Genomic DNA, 14,310 nt, shown 5'->3' on the forward strand with positions numbered 1-14,310 from the left:
TATCTTACAGAGTGCTCCATGGTCTAAATGCTAAATTTCCACTTTTTTCCTACCCTGTATCAGTTGTTTGTTGTCACATAATGCTGTAACAAACCACAAGACCAAGATAGCATGCTACAATATGTATTTATTCTGCATGTGCTGGGGTCAGCTGAAAGTCAGAAGGCTTTCCTGATCTTAGCTGGGTTTAGTCACATGTAGGATTGACTGGCTGTCTGTTTAGGTAATTAGGATAACTCAGCTCTGAGGCAGGGAACCTGATTGTCCCTGATTGCCGGTCAGGCCTAGGGATTCTATTATATCTGTGCATGAATTTTATGCACTGGGCCTCTAGTTATTTAATAAGGACTTAATGGAAGTATTTTAAAAAAAATTAAGGAACCAAAGTTTGGGATAACTATAAGAAGTTATGAAAAATATTCAGTTCTTTAACCAAGTAATTCTGCTTATAGAAATCTATCATACTTTTGGAATTTTTAAAATTATTTTATCAAATATTATAGTTACTGAGTGCCTAGTATGATTTAGCCACAACTCTAGGCATCAAGGATACAGCAGTGGATTAAGCAGACTAAAATCTCTGGCTCATGGAGTTTACATTTTAGTGAAGGAAAGATAGACCAAGGGAAAAACACACCACATAATAAACATGTAAAATATATGAAGTGGAAGTTTTGTGGAGAAAAATAACCTGGCAAGGGGAATTAGGAGTGCCTGTGGGAGTGGGTGAGTGACGTAGTGGAGAGGAGGGGCACTCCTGACTAGGAAAGAAAACTTATGTGAAGGGCATGCCATTTGAAAATTACCAGATGTACACAAAGATCTGTGTAGGAAAGTGCTTATCTCATTGATATTTATGGTAGTGGAATATAAGAAACAGCCTAGGTTTCCAGAAAGAAATGGGTAAGTTATAGAACAACTATATGAAAATACTATAGTATCTTTAAAAATTGTTACAGAAAAGTACTTAATAACAGAAAATTCCCAATACACCAAAGTTAAAACAGCAGGATATAAAACAGTTTATACTGTATGATGCTAAACATAGAAAAAAGTATATAAAGTCTATGCACCTAATTATAAAAATGATTATTTTTTAGGTGATTAATATTTTGTCATTCTGATTTTCTGTAGTTTCATCTACAATAAATATACATGCCTTTGTGGGAAGAAATGAGTTAAAGAGCTTTCCAAATAATGAATTTTTCATCAGCAAAATCACCGATATAATATGTTCACTCTGGTAGATCATGACTGTTTTACTAACATAGTTATGAGATCTATGTGAGGTGGCATCTGTGGTCTCATTTTCATGTTCACCTTTTTCTGCAGGTTTGGTGTTTATGTTCCTCTCTGCTGTTTCCACCAAGATAGTAGAGCTCATCTTCTTCTCACAGACTATAACTACGTGGTTCAGCACCAGGCAGTAGAGGAAAGTGCCTCAACTGTGGGTGGCTTGGCCAAATCCAAAGACTTCCTCTCCTTATTGCTGGAGTCTCTCAAAGAACAATTTAATAATGCCACACCCATCCCCACCCACAGCTGCCCTTTATCTCCAGACCTCATTCGCAATGAAGTAGAATGTCTGAAAGCAGATTTCAACCACAGAATCAAGGAAGTTCTCTTCAACTCCCTCTTCAGTGCCTATTATGTTGCATTTCTTCCCTTGTGTTTTGTGAAGGTAAGTGGTTCCTTGCTTATAGGTGCTCCTCGATTTGTGTGTGAATGACATAAACTGGGTATTTCTTATTTAATCCCCCTTTTCTCTGTCTCCCCCTTGGCAGCCTGGATGGTGGAGTTCGGCTGCATCTGGAGTGCACTAATACCGCTCCTGGTTGGCGGATAGGTATTTCCATATATGTGATGCACCCGTGGTAGTCCCTTCTTTTTTTCTTTCCCCTCCTTTTTTTTTAAAAAGTTTTTTTTCCTTTCAGTTTCCGGGAGAATAAAACTTGCACTTATATAATCAGTATGTGGTAGTTTAAAAGAGGACCAAGGTTCAATAAAATGTAGTCTACTGTGATTGATCTTAACATGGTTATCAGGAGTTTCTTTGATTTAATCTAACCTCTATCTAAACTTCAATTTACTTCAATAGAAAAGAAAAATGGTCTGGATGTCACTGGGCCCAAAATCTTTTGGCACCTTTTAGTGCCTTTCCTTCACCCGTTGAGAAGCACATCTGCAGCCGGAGTGGTCGTTCTCAGAGAGCTCTCACTTCTTCTAGAAAGGAAGCACTTAAGATACAATTGCCTCTCCCTCCCAGCCCTAACTCACACAGTCAGAAAGTCAGGTTGAAGGATTTTGGAGGAGCCTGCTCTTGAACTTTCTGCGCGGACAGCAGGACAACCAGTGCATGAGTGACTGACTCAGTGTGGCATTTGTCTGCAGGGCATATGTACACACACCCATCTCTGCCTTCTTGTTCACTGGTACATGGGTCATTTCTCTCTCTTCTGATCTCTTCCAGAGTACCCAGTACTATGACATGCGCTGGTCGTGCGAACACCTCATTATGGTATGGATCAATGCTTTTGTCATGCTTACCACACAGCTGCTGCCATCCAAATACTGCGATTTGCTACATAAATCAGCTGCTCATCTAGGCAAGTGGCAGAAGCTTGAACATGGGTCCTACAGCAATGCTCCACAGCACATGTGAGTAGGCCACAGGGTAAAACCATATAACACCTTTCTACATGCTGCTGGTCATGTTTATTTGCTTGTATGTCATTCCTGTTCTTGGCTTTGAACATTTAATTTTTAGTTTTTGTCTACATGGGTGCTTGTCATCACTCTAAACCGAACACAGGGGACATTAACTCATTTCCACCATCATCCCCTGTCCCTCCTTAAATGCCTCCTACCTTTGAGCTGCCCAGTCACTCTGGAGTATCTAATTTCTTTCCCAAGCCATAATCTTGGAGTTTTCTTTCAGTCTTACCCCTTTGCCCAAATTCAGAGTCATGATATATTTTTAATTCTCTTTAAAAGACTATAAGATCATCTTTTCATCTTCATTGCCACAGCTAAACAGGTGCTGGCTAATCATCTCACACCAGGCAGCTGGAATTTCCTTCTCATCTTTTCCTTCTAATAGATGCAAGTTTGTATTTTTTTTCTGTACTTTTAGTTATATGTTTTTCTTTCCAAACTTGCTAATGGAATATTTCTCTGCTTTTTCAGTATTTAATGGAAACTGCACCTAATTGATTTCTCTCTGAGTATTCTTCTCATTGTGTCCTTGTCAGTCATTTCTCTGCATGGTTCCTCTGACCCAAAGTGGCTAACCTAAAAACCCTTTGTTCTCTCACTAATGAGCCTTCGACATGCCTTTCTCTCAGATCTGGACCATCTTCATCTTCCTCTCTTTTTATAATTTGAACATTTCACAAATTTCATCACCTAGAAATTCTTCCCTAATTAAGTGGGACAGATTGAGGTGACCTTCCCTTCCCCTCTCCCCTTCCCAGTCCTCCCTTCAATTATCTGCCTTGATGTCTGATACAGATTAGCACAGGCCTTCAAGCCCAGGAACTGAAAGAGATTGGGCCAGGCTGAGAGAAACCCGACTGTGGGCAAAGGACAAATTTCAATAAAAATTGAAAATACAATCCACAGTACTAGTACTGTACATCTTCAGGCTCCTGATGGCACATGGCCATGAGGTGTATCGTCACTTTAATGCTGGTAAGTGTGAGCAAGGCTGACGGAACATTTTCTGAACTGGGAAAGCTTCAGGGTGCTAGAATTTTTTTTAACATATCTAAACACTGTCCCAGTTCTTCTCTTAGGAAACTAACTTTTCCAAAGTCAGGAAGACATGAATTAACTTAGTTATTTTTTTTTAAAAAAAGCTTAACCTGAAAATTCCCATCCCTACCCCAACTCCATTACATTGGTGCTGGAAATAATGAAGCTTCTTCCATAACTTCTTTTTCCAAGAGAAACCTCTATAAAATAAACCAAGAAAGCAGTAAAAAGATAAGTGTGTGTCTATACCATGTGTGTCTCTGTGTTCTTCTGTATAGCTTCTTGCATATGTGAAGTGTTCGAAGTATGTAATAAACTGATTTTCTGTATAGCTCTTTGGGTTACAATTCTGCAATACATGTCGTGCTAACTTGACAACCTGTTAATTTCTCCACTCCTGTTATAGCCATCCATTTTCTCGTCTTGTTTGTTCCCTCTAGCATTTCTTCCAGTAGATTCTGCTCACATGGGATTCAGATGACAATCCACTTGCTCACATTTGATTTTTCTGACTCTTTGGTGCCTTACTTACACATTTATTTTTGCTCGTTCTCCTAAGCCTCTTAGTCCTTTTCCATTGAGCAAGTCGTACCACTTTGCAGCTTCTCTCTACTATATAGCAATGAAGTTATAATAACAAATTCTTTTTAACTCCTCCCGGTTTGGCCATGGGAAACTGTATTTTCAGAATTCAGGCAGATGAAGCCTGGAATACTTAATTTCTTCCATAGAAGTAGAGCTGGCTTGCCAGACACTACCTTATCTGTAATTGCCAGTATACTAACATTGCATTTCTTTCTCCCTTAGTTGGTCAGAAAACACAATATGGCCTCAAGGGGTGCTGGTGCGACATAGCAGATGCTTATATAGAGCCATGGGGCCCTACAATGTGGCAGTGCCTTCAGATGTATCTCATGCCCGCTTTTATGCAAGTACCACTTATTTCTTTTCAAACGTAAGCTTAGGAGTAAGTGTTAGGAGGCCTGTGTGTGTGTAGCACACACTAGGGAATTAGTACATGGTAATTATTGCTTCTATAATAATGGCACTTGTCCTTTGGAAGTGTCTTTTGAAAGGCAGTTTCAAGGTCAAATACCATTATCCCAGCTTCAACTTTTTTTTTTTAAATGTATTTTATTGATTTTTTACAGAGAGGAAGGGAGAGAGATAGAGAGCTAGAAACGTCGGTGAGAGAGAAACATCAACCAGCTGCCTCTTGCACACCCCCTACCGGGGATGTGCCTGCAACCAAGGTACATGCCCTTGACCGGAATTGAACCTGGGACCTTTCAGTCCGCAGACCGACGCTCTACCACTGAGCCAAACTGGCTTCGGCCCAACTTCAACTTTTTTCCCTAGTTACATTAGAATTTGTTGAGTCTATTAGTATTACTTGATATGAGTAGACAGTTGTTTAAGACTTGCCTTTTTCATCTTAAAATATTTTGTAATAGTTTGATTTAATGTATCCTTATTATATTGTATCTATGTATCCTTAAGCAATATTTAATATAATAATGTAATGGGATTGGTTTTGTTTTTCTGTTTTTGTAACTGTGATATGTATCATCTCCTTAAAATACCTTTACTTCCCTTTGGAAAGTCAGACAAATGCCATGATTTGCAGCCTAACTCACTTTTTTCTATATTAAAAGGAAAAAAGGCTTAAAAGTTAAAAAGGAAAAAGCAATAGGCATCCACTGAACCCATCTTCTCTTCCATTTGAATTTATGCATTGGGTTATGTTCTTGATCTTTCAGTTTTCCAGAAATTCTGACTCTAGGGGACAGAAGTGTTTACTTATCTGAGAAAGGCCAGATGACCAAATGAGAAGGGGGAAAGAAGGTGCATGCAGGGACCGTTCTTAATAAAAATGCCCATAGTGCAGTGCATTACCTTTAAATGGAGATCATACTCTAAAAAATAATTGGAGACCATCATTTTGAGATGCTTGTATTATTTTCTCCCTTCCTACTATGTTCCTTGTGAGGGTATATGACTTTTCTAGTTCTGCAGGTGTTTGCTACTAAGGGCCTTTCAGTGAAATACTATGGACCTGAATCAGGGCAAGATGTTTGTAATACCGGGAAGAGCAGGGCAGGGTGGGGGTTGGGAGGAGCATGTGGAAGGTGAAAGATCCTTGAGTGAGGAAACTATAAGCATCTCCTGGACTCCTGTAGGATTGCCTTATAATGGAGGAGTGGACTGAAGTCACACTGCATAAGCATTTGGTTTCGGTGCAGAGTATTTAATTCATCCAGCTGAATCCCAGAGGCCGTTAATTCTGTTGGCCCTTGCTGTCCCCTTGAAATCTACAATAACCAGATCTTGTATTAGAATTTTCTGATTGAAAAATAAGTATTTTCCTTGCTAGCACTGGACAGCTGGAGAATCGGATGGAATCCAAAGAAGAAGTTTTAGGGATGTTAACTTATTTCTGATTGTGCATGACCTAACAGGTAAATCAGTGCTTCTCAAAGTGGTCCTTCAGCCACTTGCATATGTCACCTGGCTCACTCTTTAAAACCAGTGACGGAGGCTGCAGCCCCAGCCATCTGAGTCAGAATCTCTGAAGGATTCCAGGAATCTGCAGCATTTACATGTTTGGAAATTATTCTTAGGCACACTGACATTTGAGAAAACTTATCTAAAATGTGCCTGTGACTGATAGCTGTTAGAATTTAAAGCCTGTACTCACCTTTTTTACTCATTCAGTTTATAGCTTACTAGCACATTATAATTGCCGTATAATCTCAAATATTAATTCTGAGCCAATTTTTATACTGGATACTACTGGATATCATGTAAAAAACCCAGGTCAAAAAAACATTTTCTTTCTTCCAAAGGACCCTGAGAAGCTAGCTACCTTTTAGAGGAAAGCTATCATGATAATTTGGTTTGATTCTCCGATTTGAGCCTTAAGGTCTAATTAGTTCTTTTAGATGTGCTGTATTACCATACAGCAGTTTGCTACCTGTAACTTCTGAGTTTCTATTAATTAAGGCATTTTTATAAGTAAACCATGGTTTAGTCTCTTAGAGTGAAGAATTTGGTTGGAGTGAAAACATTGAACCCTGTTTTTAGCTAAATTTTATTTATGACTGATTTTTCCTTTCTTCCTCATTGTCCTGTGTTTCTGCATTCTACTTCTTAATACCCAGAAAAACAAAACAAAAAAACAAAACACTAGAAATAAGTGATGTATAAGATTTGAGTCAGTGACCATGGTGGGTTAAAAAAAAAAAAATCTTAAAGATAAATTAATAAATTATTGTATTGATATCTCAATACAATAATTTATTAATAGACTAGCCCACAAACTTACGTTGAATCTTAATGGTTATGTCTTAAATGGTCATGTAAATACCTACATAATATCTGTAGTTTTTGCCTGTTGAGTTGCTAAGTCTAAAATATTTCCCACTTGGTCCTTTACCTAGCTGCTATCTTAGGTAAATATACTTTTGGTTATCTCAAAATATATATCTAAAATACAATCTAAGAAAAATCTTCAGAGGCAGAGTTCTTTTGGGTATAATCCCTTTTTGTATCTCAGGGGTATTGAAATAAAATTTATTTCATCAATAAATTTTGAGCAAAAAGAAAAATGTTTGGGTCTCTACCATAAGAAATAGCCTGGTTGATACTTAGTAAGAAGATCCATTTTTATTGCATAGAAGAACCTATAAATATGAGATTATTTTAGGGAAAGTGAGAACAAGTATAGTCTCTGTGAAATAACATTTTGTATTTTAATTTCCTTACAGTTCCTATTTCATCGCCCATTAAGGCTGTTGAATCTGCTTATCCTCATTGAGGGCAGTGTCGTCTTCTACCAGCTCTATTCCTTGCTGCGGTCAGAGAAGTGGAACCATACGCTTTCCATGGCTCTCATCCTCTTCTGCAACTACTATGTTTTATTTAAGCTTCTCCGGGACAGAATAGTATTAGGCAGGGCGTACTCCTATCCACTCAACAGTTATGAACTGAAGGCAAACTAAGCTGCCTCTCAACAATGAGGGAGAACTCAGATAAAAATATTTTTCATACGTTCTATTTTTTTTCTTGCGATTTTTATAAATATTTAAGATATTTTATATTTTGTATACTATTATGTTTCGAAAGTGGGAAGGGTAAGGGATATTAAATGTATCCATAAACAAGGTGATGTGATCTTTCATGTGTTAGTACATTTGAATAATATACATCTGAGAGGTGTGCCTCTCCAGTAAAGAAATTGATTTGTTTGTATGGCTTCAGAAGAACTCATTCATTTATGAGCACATGTCATATATCTCTTGACATAGTACTTTGCAGTGTTCACTTTTAATCCTTTTCGTTATCTTTAGTCCTCAGTTGACCTTATTGCTACCGAAAGGAAGATCAGTGGAGTTGCCTGCCAACACCCATTTTTTCTTCAGCTGGCTCATAGAATTAGAACGCACAGGGGAAAGAGGAGGTTGTACTTAGTCCTGAGTGGGATTCTCTTGGTTGCTTACTGGGGGGAAGCATTTCTGAGAGAGAAACTCAGTGGTCTCTTTTGCCCGATACCATTTAAATATATTATACTTTTGAATAAGCTCCTGTCCTGAATCTCAGGATATTGCTGTCATTTTCCCTGATATTTTATTTCTTTTGCCTCTAAAGATTATCTTTTTGTTTTTAGCTATTTGAAATAATACTTTTTAAGACAGAAAGTCTTTAAGACTGGCCACATTCATGAAGGAGATGGTATATGGCCAGATCAGTGGGAGAAGATGAGTGCACGTGCCATGTGGGCTGGCATGTGGGCAGGTTGAAGACACCAGGTACCTGGGAGAATAAGTGAGCCCTCTGCTGAATAGTCACAGGCACAGGTTAGCAGCAGCCCACGCACAGTTGCATATTTGGAGTTATGAGTGGAAGTAAATCTAAGAAATTACTTCTTTTTCCTCTAATAATTTGATCTGTGCCCAAAATGTGTGTCTTTAATTTCATACCCAGAACATTCATGTTTGTGAGCATTAACCCTTTCAGTCCACGTTCTTGAGATGTAATATACACTTAGTCAATTGACGCCACCAGTCACCCAAACTTCTGAGGCCTTGTCTGAGAGCCTCAGTATATTCTTATATTTCTGTTCTTGGTTGGCTTTTTTACTTTGTGAAGCTGGTGAAACAATATGAAGTAAGAAGACCAAACATGTAATTCATCAACTGGCTCTGAAAATGATTCTTGCAGAAGAATTCCCAGCAAAGGTAGCATTATGAATATAGGTATGTGTATAGCTGCCTACGGTGACTGCTATGTTTAAATAATTTTTCCCTTAAATATTTTGCCTCATATACTTTTTATTGTTTAAAGTAAAACTATTTGGCATTCAGTCTGAGTCTATTTGGCCATTCCAAGAAATCTGTATTGCCTTTTCTGGTTTGGTTCAGTGGATAGAGTGTTGGCTCATGGACTGAAGGGTCCCTGGTTCGATTCAAGTCAAGGGCACTTATCTAGGTTGCAGGCTTGATCCTGGGTGAGCAAGAGGCAACCAATCGATGTGTCTTTCTCACATTGATACTTTTCTCTGTGTCTCCCCCTCACTTCCACTCTCTCTAAGAAGCAATGGGAAAAATACCCTTAGATGAGGATTAACAAGAATACAAAACAAAAAAACTTTAGTGACCATCAGGCACTGTATTAGGCATTGGAGGACATAGTCTTGTGAATAAGAACTGCAAAACCTTACCCTCATAGATTACAATGTGGGGGTTAGGAGGCATGGATGTAAATTGTGCCATAAATAAATTTATATTGTATCCTGGTAGTAGTAAGTGTGGTCAAAAGAAGATAAAGCAGGGCAAAGAAATAGGAAGTGTAAGGAATAGTATTGCTAGAAGGCATCTCAGATGATTTTTGAGCAAAGACCAGAAGCAAGACTGAGCCATGTAAGTATTATAGCTTTGGGGAGAATTCCATGTTATAGTAACAGCAAGGGCAATGCCCTGAGGTGGGAACAATTTTGGCATATTGGGAAAATAGTAAGATAAGTAGTGTTTTTGGTTTTTGGGTTTTTTTTGTTTGTTTGTTTGTTTTTTTGTTTTTTTTTAATGTAAAGTGGTTCAGCCTAATTATGGTGGTTCTTGGGGTGGGAGTAGGTGGTAAAGCTGTCATCTTTCCTTAGGATCTTGAAGATATGCTTCTTTTGACTAAAAAACATTTTGATAAGATTGACAGCTAAAAGCAAAATGGGTGGCCTACACATAAGGCTGTCTCATCAAAACAGCTCCAAGTTGGCTCTTTGATTGAAAAGTAGCCCAGATAACTGACTAGAGATCATAGACTAGTCTTGTAAGCTGACAACATTTCCCCTTCTAGTTTGACCTGTTTTGGCCGTGTCCTACGGGAGCAGCACAGGAGAAACATGTCAGGTTGACTAAACAAATGAGAGGATGTAAGAAAGAAATATTGTGGTCAGTGGGATTGCAAAAGTGCCCCTCTCTTTCAGATATGACAGCACCAGGGAGATAAAAACCTATCCTTCAGTTAATCATGCTCCTGCTCATTTCAGCTGTCCTTTGTAGGTACCACAGTCAGATGGAGAGAGGAAAATTACTAGTTACCTGTGTGACCTATTATTTACGGATCATTTGAAAGAAAGGATACCGTCTCGCTTAGTGATAGGAGAAGGTACATGCCCATTAAAGAAGGCCCCCTTTTTTAGGTAATTGTTTATATGTTGGGAAATTAAATGGTTTGGGGGAAAAGGTCAATTGGGTGAACTTGGGATGCTGGGAAAGGAAAAGATGCTCGACCAGTTTTAGTTATCTGGGTTCCTTAAGGGGGTAAATGTGTCAGAGGTGGATAATTCAAGGCATGAGCATGGAAATGTTCCTCAATGCTCTGTTTACTCTGGTTCCATATTGTGTTCCCTAAGCTTCCTTCCCTCTGCTCCCTATCAGTCACCACCACCTCACCACCCATTTCTGTTTACTGAGAATCTGTGCCAGACAGTATGGGTGCCAGAGAGAGTTTAACTAGTAGAAGGCAAACAAGTCAGTAATTGTAACACAAAGGTGTTCAGTAAAGGAAGTATATACAGGATACAGAGGAGAGGCAGAAAAGAGGGTGAGCAACCTCTAACTCGGTGCATTTTGGGGGAGGATTAGATATTTGCCACATGGGTGAGGGAGGTGGGGTTCATGCAGTGAGAACAGGATATACAAAAAGTTGAGGCATGAGACTGTACTAGGTTTTTAAATAACCAGTTCAATAATGCTGGAGAGGTAGGCAGGAATAGAGTAAGAGGGACTTGAATTTTACATTAAGGGATTTGTAGATTGCAGGTTCTCAAAGGGGTGATTCTTGGATATTGCGTCAGACTTAAATCAAAGTCTTGAGGGTGAAGCTCAATAATATACACCTTTCACACAATTTTTAAAAAATTTGTTAAAAAATTTTTATATTAAAAGACATGAAGTTTCTATGTAGAACAAAACTCTGGTTCTACCAATACTAATTAAAAGAAAAAAATAAAAGCAAGGGAGAGAAACTGTTACAGTATAATTCAGTAATTCTAAAAAGCAAAATCAAGTGCAATTTTATTTACAAATGGTATGTATATATTAAAGGTTTTTTCTATTTCAAATGTACTTTAGAGAAAAAAGTTAGCTTAACTCTTGACATCTGCTATTGTGACATCCCATTGCTGGCAATGTGGTGCACACTGACGTAATTTTTAAGCAGATAGGTCTGGGAACTTTTTGTAGACGGAAGACAGCTAATGAAAGATTTTAAGCTGAGGAATTATAACCCAGCAGATTCTCAAATCAAGGGTTCTGAAAGAGGAATCAACCAGCAGCATCGGCATCGTCTAACTGGGAACTTGTTAGAAATGAAAAATTTTGAGCCGTACCCCAAACCTACTGAGTTAGAAAACTCTGTGGAGCCCATAAATCTGTTTTAAGGTAGTCTCCAGGTGATTTTGAAGAGACCCTCTATTAGACAACTTTGGCAGCAATATGTAGGATAGGTTTGGAAAATGAAGGGATGTCAAATGCAGACTTACAGCAGAGACCAATTAGCCAACCAGTAAAAACAAAAAACAAAAAAAAAAAAACATGCAAGAGAAAGTGGAAGGTGGAGTGCCACCACTTGGGTGATAGAAAAAGCCACGGGCATGGAGAAGCTGATGGAGGGAAAATATGTGGGGTGAAAAGAGAAGAAAGGGCAGAATTCTGGTGAATAATAAGAAGAGGAAACTTTCAAATGAATAGGAGTAAGAAAACGAAAGTCTGAGGTGAACTGGAATTTCAATAAAAGGAATGATCAATATCAAATACACTGGAGAACTGACTTGGATTTGGTTATTAGGTCCTTGGTTACTTTAGCAAGATCAATTTTAATGGAGCAAATGGAGTGGCGGTCAGGCAGCATTTGGTCCAGAGTAGAGAACTGGAATGAAGTGAATTGGGAAGAAGGGTTCTTTGGAGCCCTTGGGAAGAGGAATAGCACTTTCTCTGAGATTGAAGGGAGCTTAGGTGTGCACGTATGGATAAGGGAAAATGGCTGCAGAGTGGAAGAAACACCTGACAGTTTAGACCCATGGTGAAGTAAGAACTAATTATCAATTTTGGGGTGGGGAAATCCTTGTGGGAGAGGATTGGAATGGTGGAATAGCCTTTGTGAGTTTTGGGAACCAGGCCACTGAGGTAAACCATAAATTTCCAAAGGCTCTCCTATCACGGTTTTATGATCTCTGGCCTGAAAGAGGCAGTAAAAGAGTAGAGAATATAGGTGGTAAGGGTCCTAGTTTGGAGGTTTGCATGGCTAAAGGTCTAATCCTGGGGGTTAATGGTGCTGGTGAGAACAGTTGAGATTATGCACCGTGGGGTCTCAAAAGGCCAGAGAAGGCAGTGTGTGGGGTTATTGTCTCAGAAAGAGTAGGGGGGAGCCAGGCACTACTAATCTTGAGCAAGTAGGAGGAAAAAAGGAGCAAGGATAAGGAAGGTCCTGAGAATGGAATGTGAGTGCAGGACCATAGCATTCTGGGTTGAAAAACGACCTAATGTGTAACTGGGATAAATGACCCCAAATGAGTAGATGTAAAAGCTGTTCGCAGTTGTGGCAGAGGTGACGGGTGGGTTCTCCTCAGGAACATTGAAGTCATCCAGAATGTGGAGGGACGAGGCAGGGAGGAAACAGGAAGCCTGTGCTAGACCCTTGGAGATCTGGGACGTTGACTATATCGTGGCCACAAGGAATGGCAAACGTTACAATAGCCGGAGGCCATGAATCTTGGTAAACAGGTTTTTGTATGAGATGGAAAGACACAATGGTACAGGAGTGGGAAGTGAGAACATTCCAGCTCTTTGTAGTTTGTGTAACCTGGGAAAAATGTGCAACCTTTCTGTTCAGGTAAAGAAAGGTCCTCAGCTTTTCCCTGCTGGTAGCGCTTGCAAACATCCTGAAACAGCTGAACTTTCTGTAAGAAGTGTGGCCAGCATCAACCCCACAAAGTGCCACAGTGCAAGGGCAAGGCTTCTCAATGAGCACAGGGCATTATGACAGGAGGCAGAGTGGCGATGGTGGGCAGACTAAGCCGATTTTCTGAAAAAAGGCTAAAACCACAAAGAAGATTGTGCTGAGACTTGAATGCCTTGAGCCTTACTGCAGATCTAAGAGAATGCTGGCTATTAAGAGATACCAGCACTTTGGACTGGGAGGAGATAAGAAGAGAAAGGGTCTAGTGATCCAGTTCTAAGCTTCATATTTTGTTCTATTTTATGACAATAAAGTCTTGATATGTTTGCTTAAAAAAAGGGTGGTGGTGGGGGGAGTCCTCGGGAGTGTCAAGTTTTACTGAAGCCCAGGAAGTGGAGGCATCCTTCAGTGAAGAAGCTGTAAGAGAGAAGGGCTCCAGAACAACTGTGGGAAAGATGAGGAGTGAGGGCAACTGTGAGGCTAGTTGGGGTGGGAGGGCAGAAGAGGGAAGCAGGAGGGTGCCAGGGAGTGTCTAGAAGAAAAAGACATTTAGGGCAGTAGTGAAGGCTGACGGGAGCAGGCCTAGGAAGTGTGATGATCTAAATGGAATATTGTTACCAAAATACTATTATTGTCTCTGACATCTTTCACTGCAAATATCATCAGCTTGTGGGCCTGGGTTGCATAATTGTTTTCCTAAAGTCTCATTTCGACATACTGAATACCCCTCTCTCCTTTCTTTGTGATAATCTATGCCAAGATAACAAACTTGCTTTTTTAACCCTAGAGCATTATTAAAGTAATCACTTAAATAAAAGACTAGTTCCCCTTGTTTGACTCAGATGATAGAAAATTTTGAGTTCACTTTGGTGTAGGTGGATCCAAACTTCTTAAGCTGTGGCATTTTGAGAAGTAATAGCTTTCATTTCTTTTCACTTTTCAATTACAATAGCCATTGACTTATCCTGGGTATCTTGGGTGACATGTATGATTGCAACTATAAGAGAGTGAAGTTGCAAATATTGATAATTATTAAGAGGTAAAACAAGAAAAATTTACTAATGAAAATCATCAGGCCTACCCAGCATGGCTCAGTGGTTGAAT

The 14,310-nt window shown here is 39.3% G+C and overlaps 1 protein-coding gene across 4 annotated transcripts in view; it reads left to right on the forward strand.

Annotated features, from left to right (window-relative positions):
- Window positions 1-8,000, forward strand: part of TMEM39A (transmembrane protein 39A) — a 34,934-nt gene extending 26,934 nt beyond the window's left edge. For all 4 annotated transcript variants that reach the window (XM_036447456.2, XM_045583971.1, XM_036447454.2 and 1 more), the window contains 4 exons: window positions 1,333-1,681; window positions 2,471-2,658; window positions 4,561-4,681; window positions 7,521-8,000. In XM_036447456.2, the coding sequence (XP_036303349.1) occupies window positions 1,333-1,681; window positions 2,471-2,658; window positions 4,561-4,681; window positions 7,521-7,754 (892 nt within the window). In that variant the 3' untranslated portion in view covers window positions 7,755-8,000. The remainder of the gene's footprint in view (window positions 1-1,332; window positions 1,682-2,470; window positions 2,659-4,560; window positions 4,682-7,520) is intronic.
- The last annotated feature ends 6,310 nt before the right edge of the window (window positions 8,001-14,310 follow it).

Source organism: Pipistrellus kuhlii, unplaced genomic scaffold (assembly GCF_014108245.1).
Source record: "Pipistrellus kuhlii isolate mPipKuh1 unplaced genomic scaffold, mPipKuh1.p scaffold_m20_p_2, whole genome shotgun sequence".
Lineage (NCBI taxonomy): Eukaryota > Metazoa > Chordata > Mammalia > Chiroptera > Vespertilionidae > Pipistrellus > Pipistrellus kuhlii.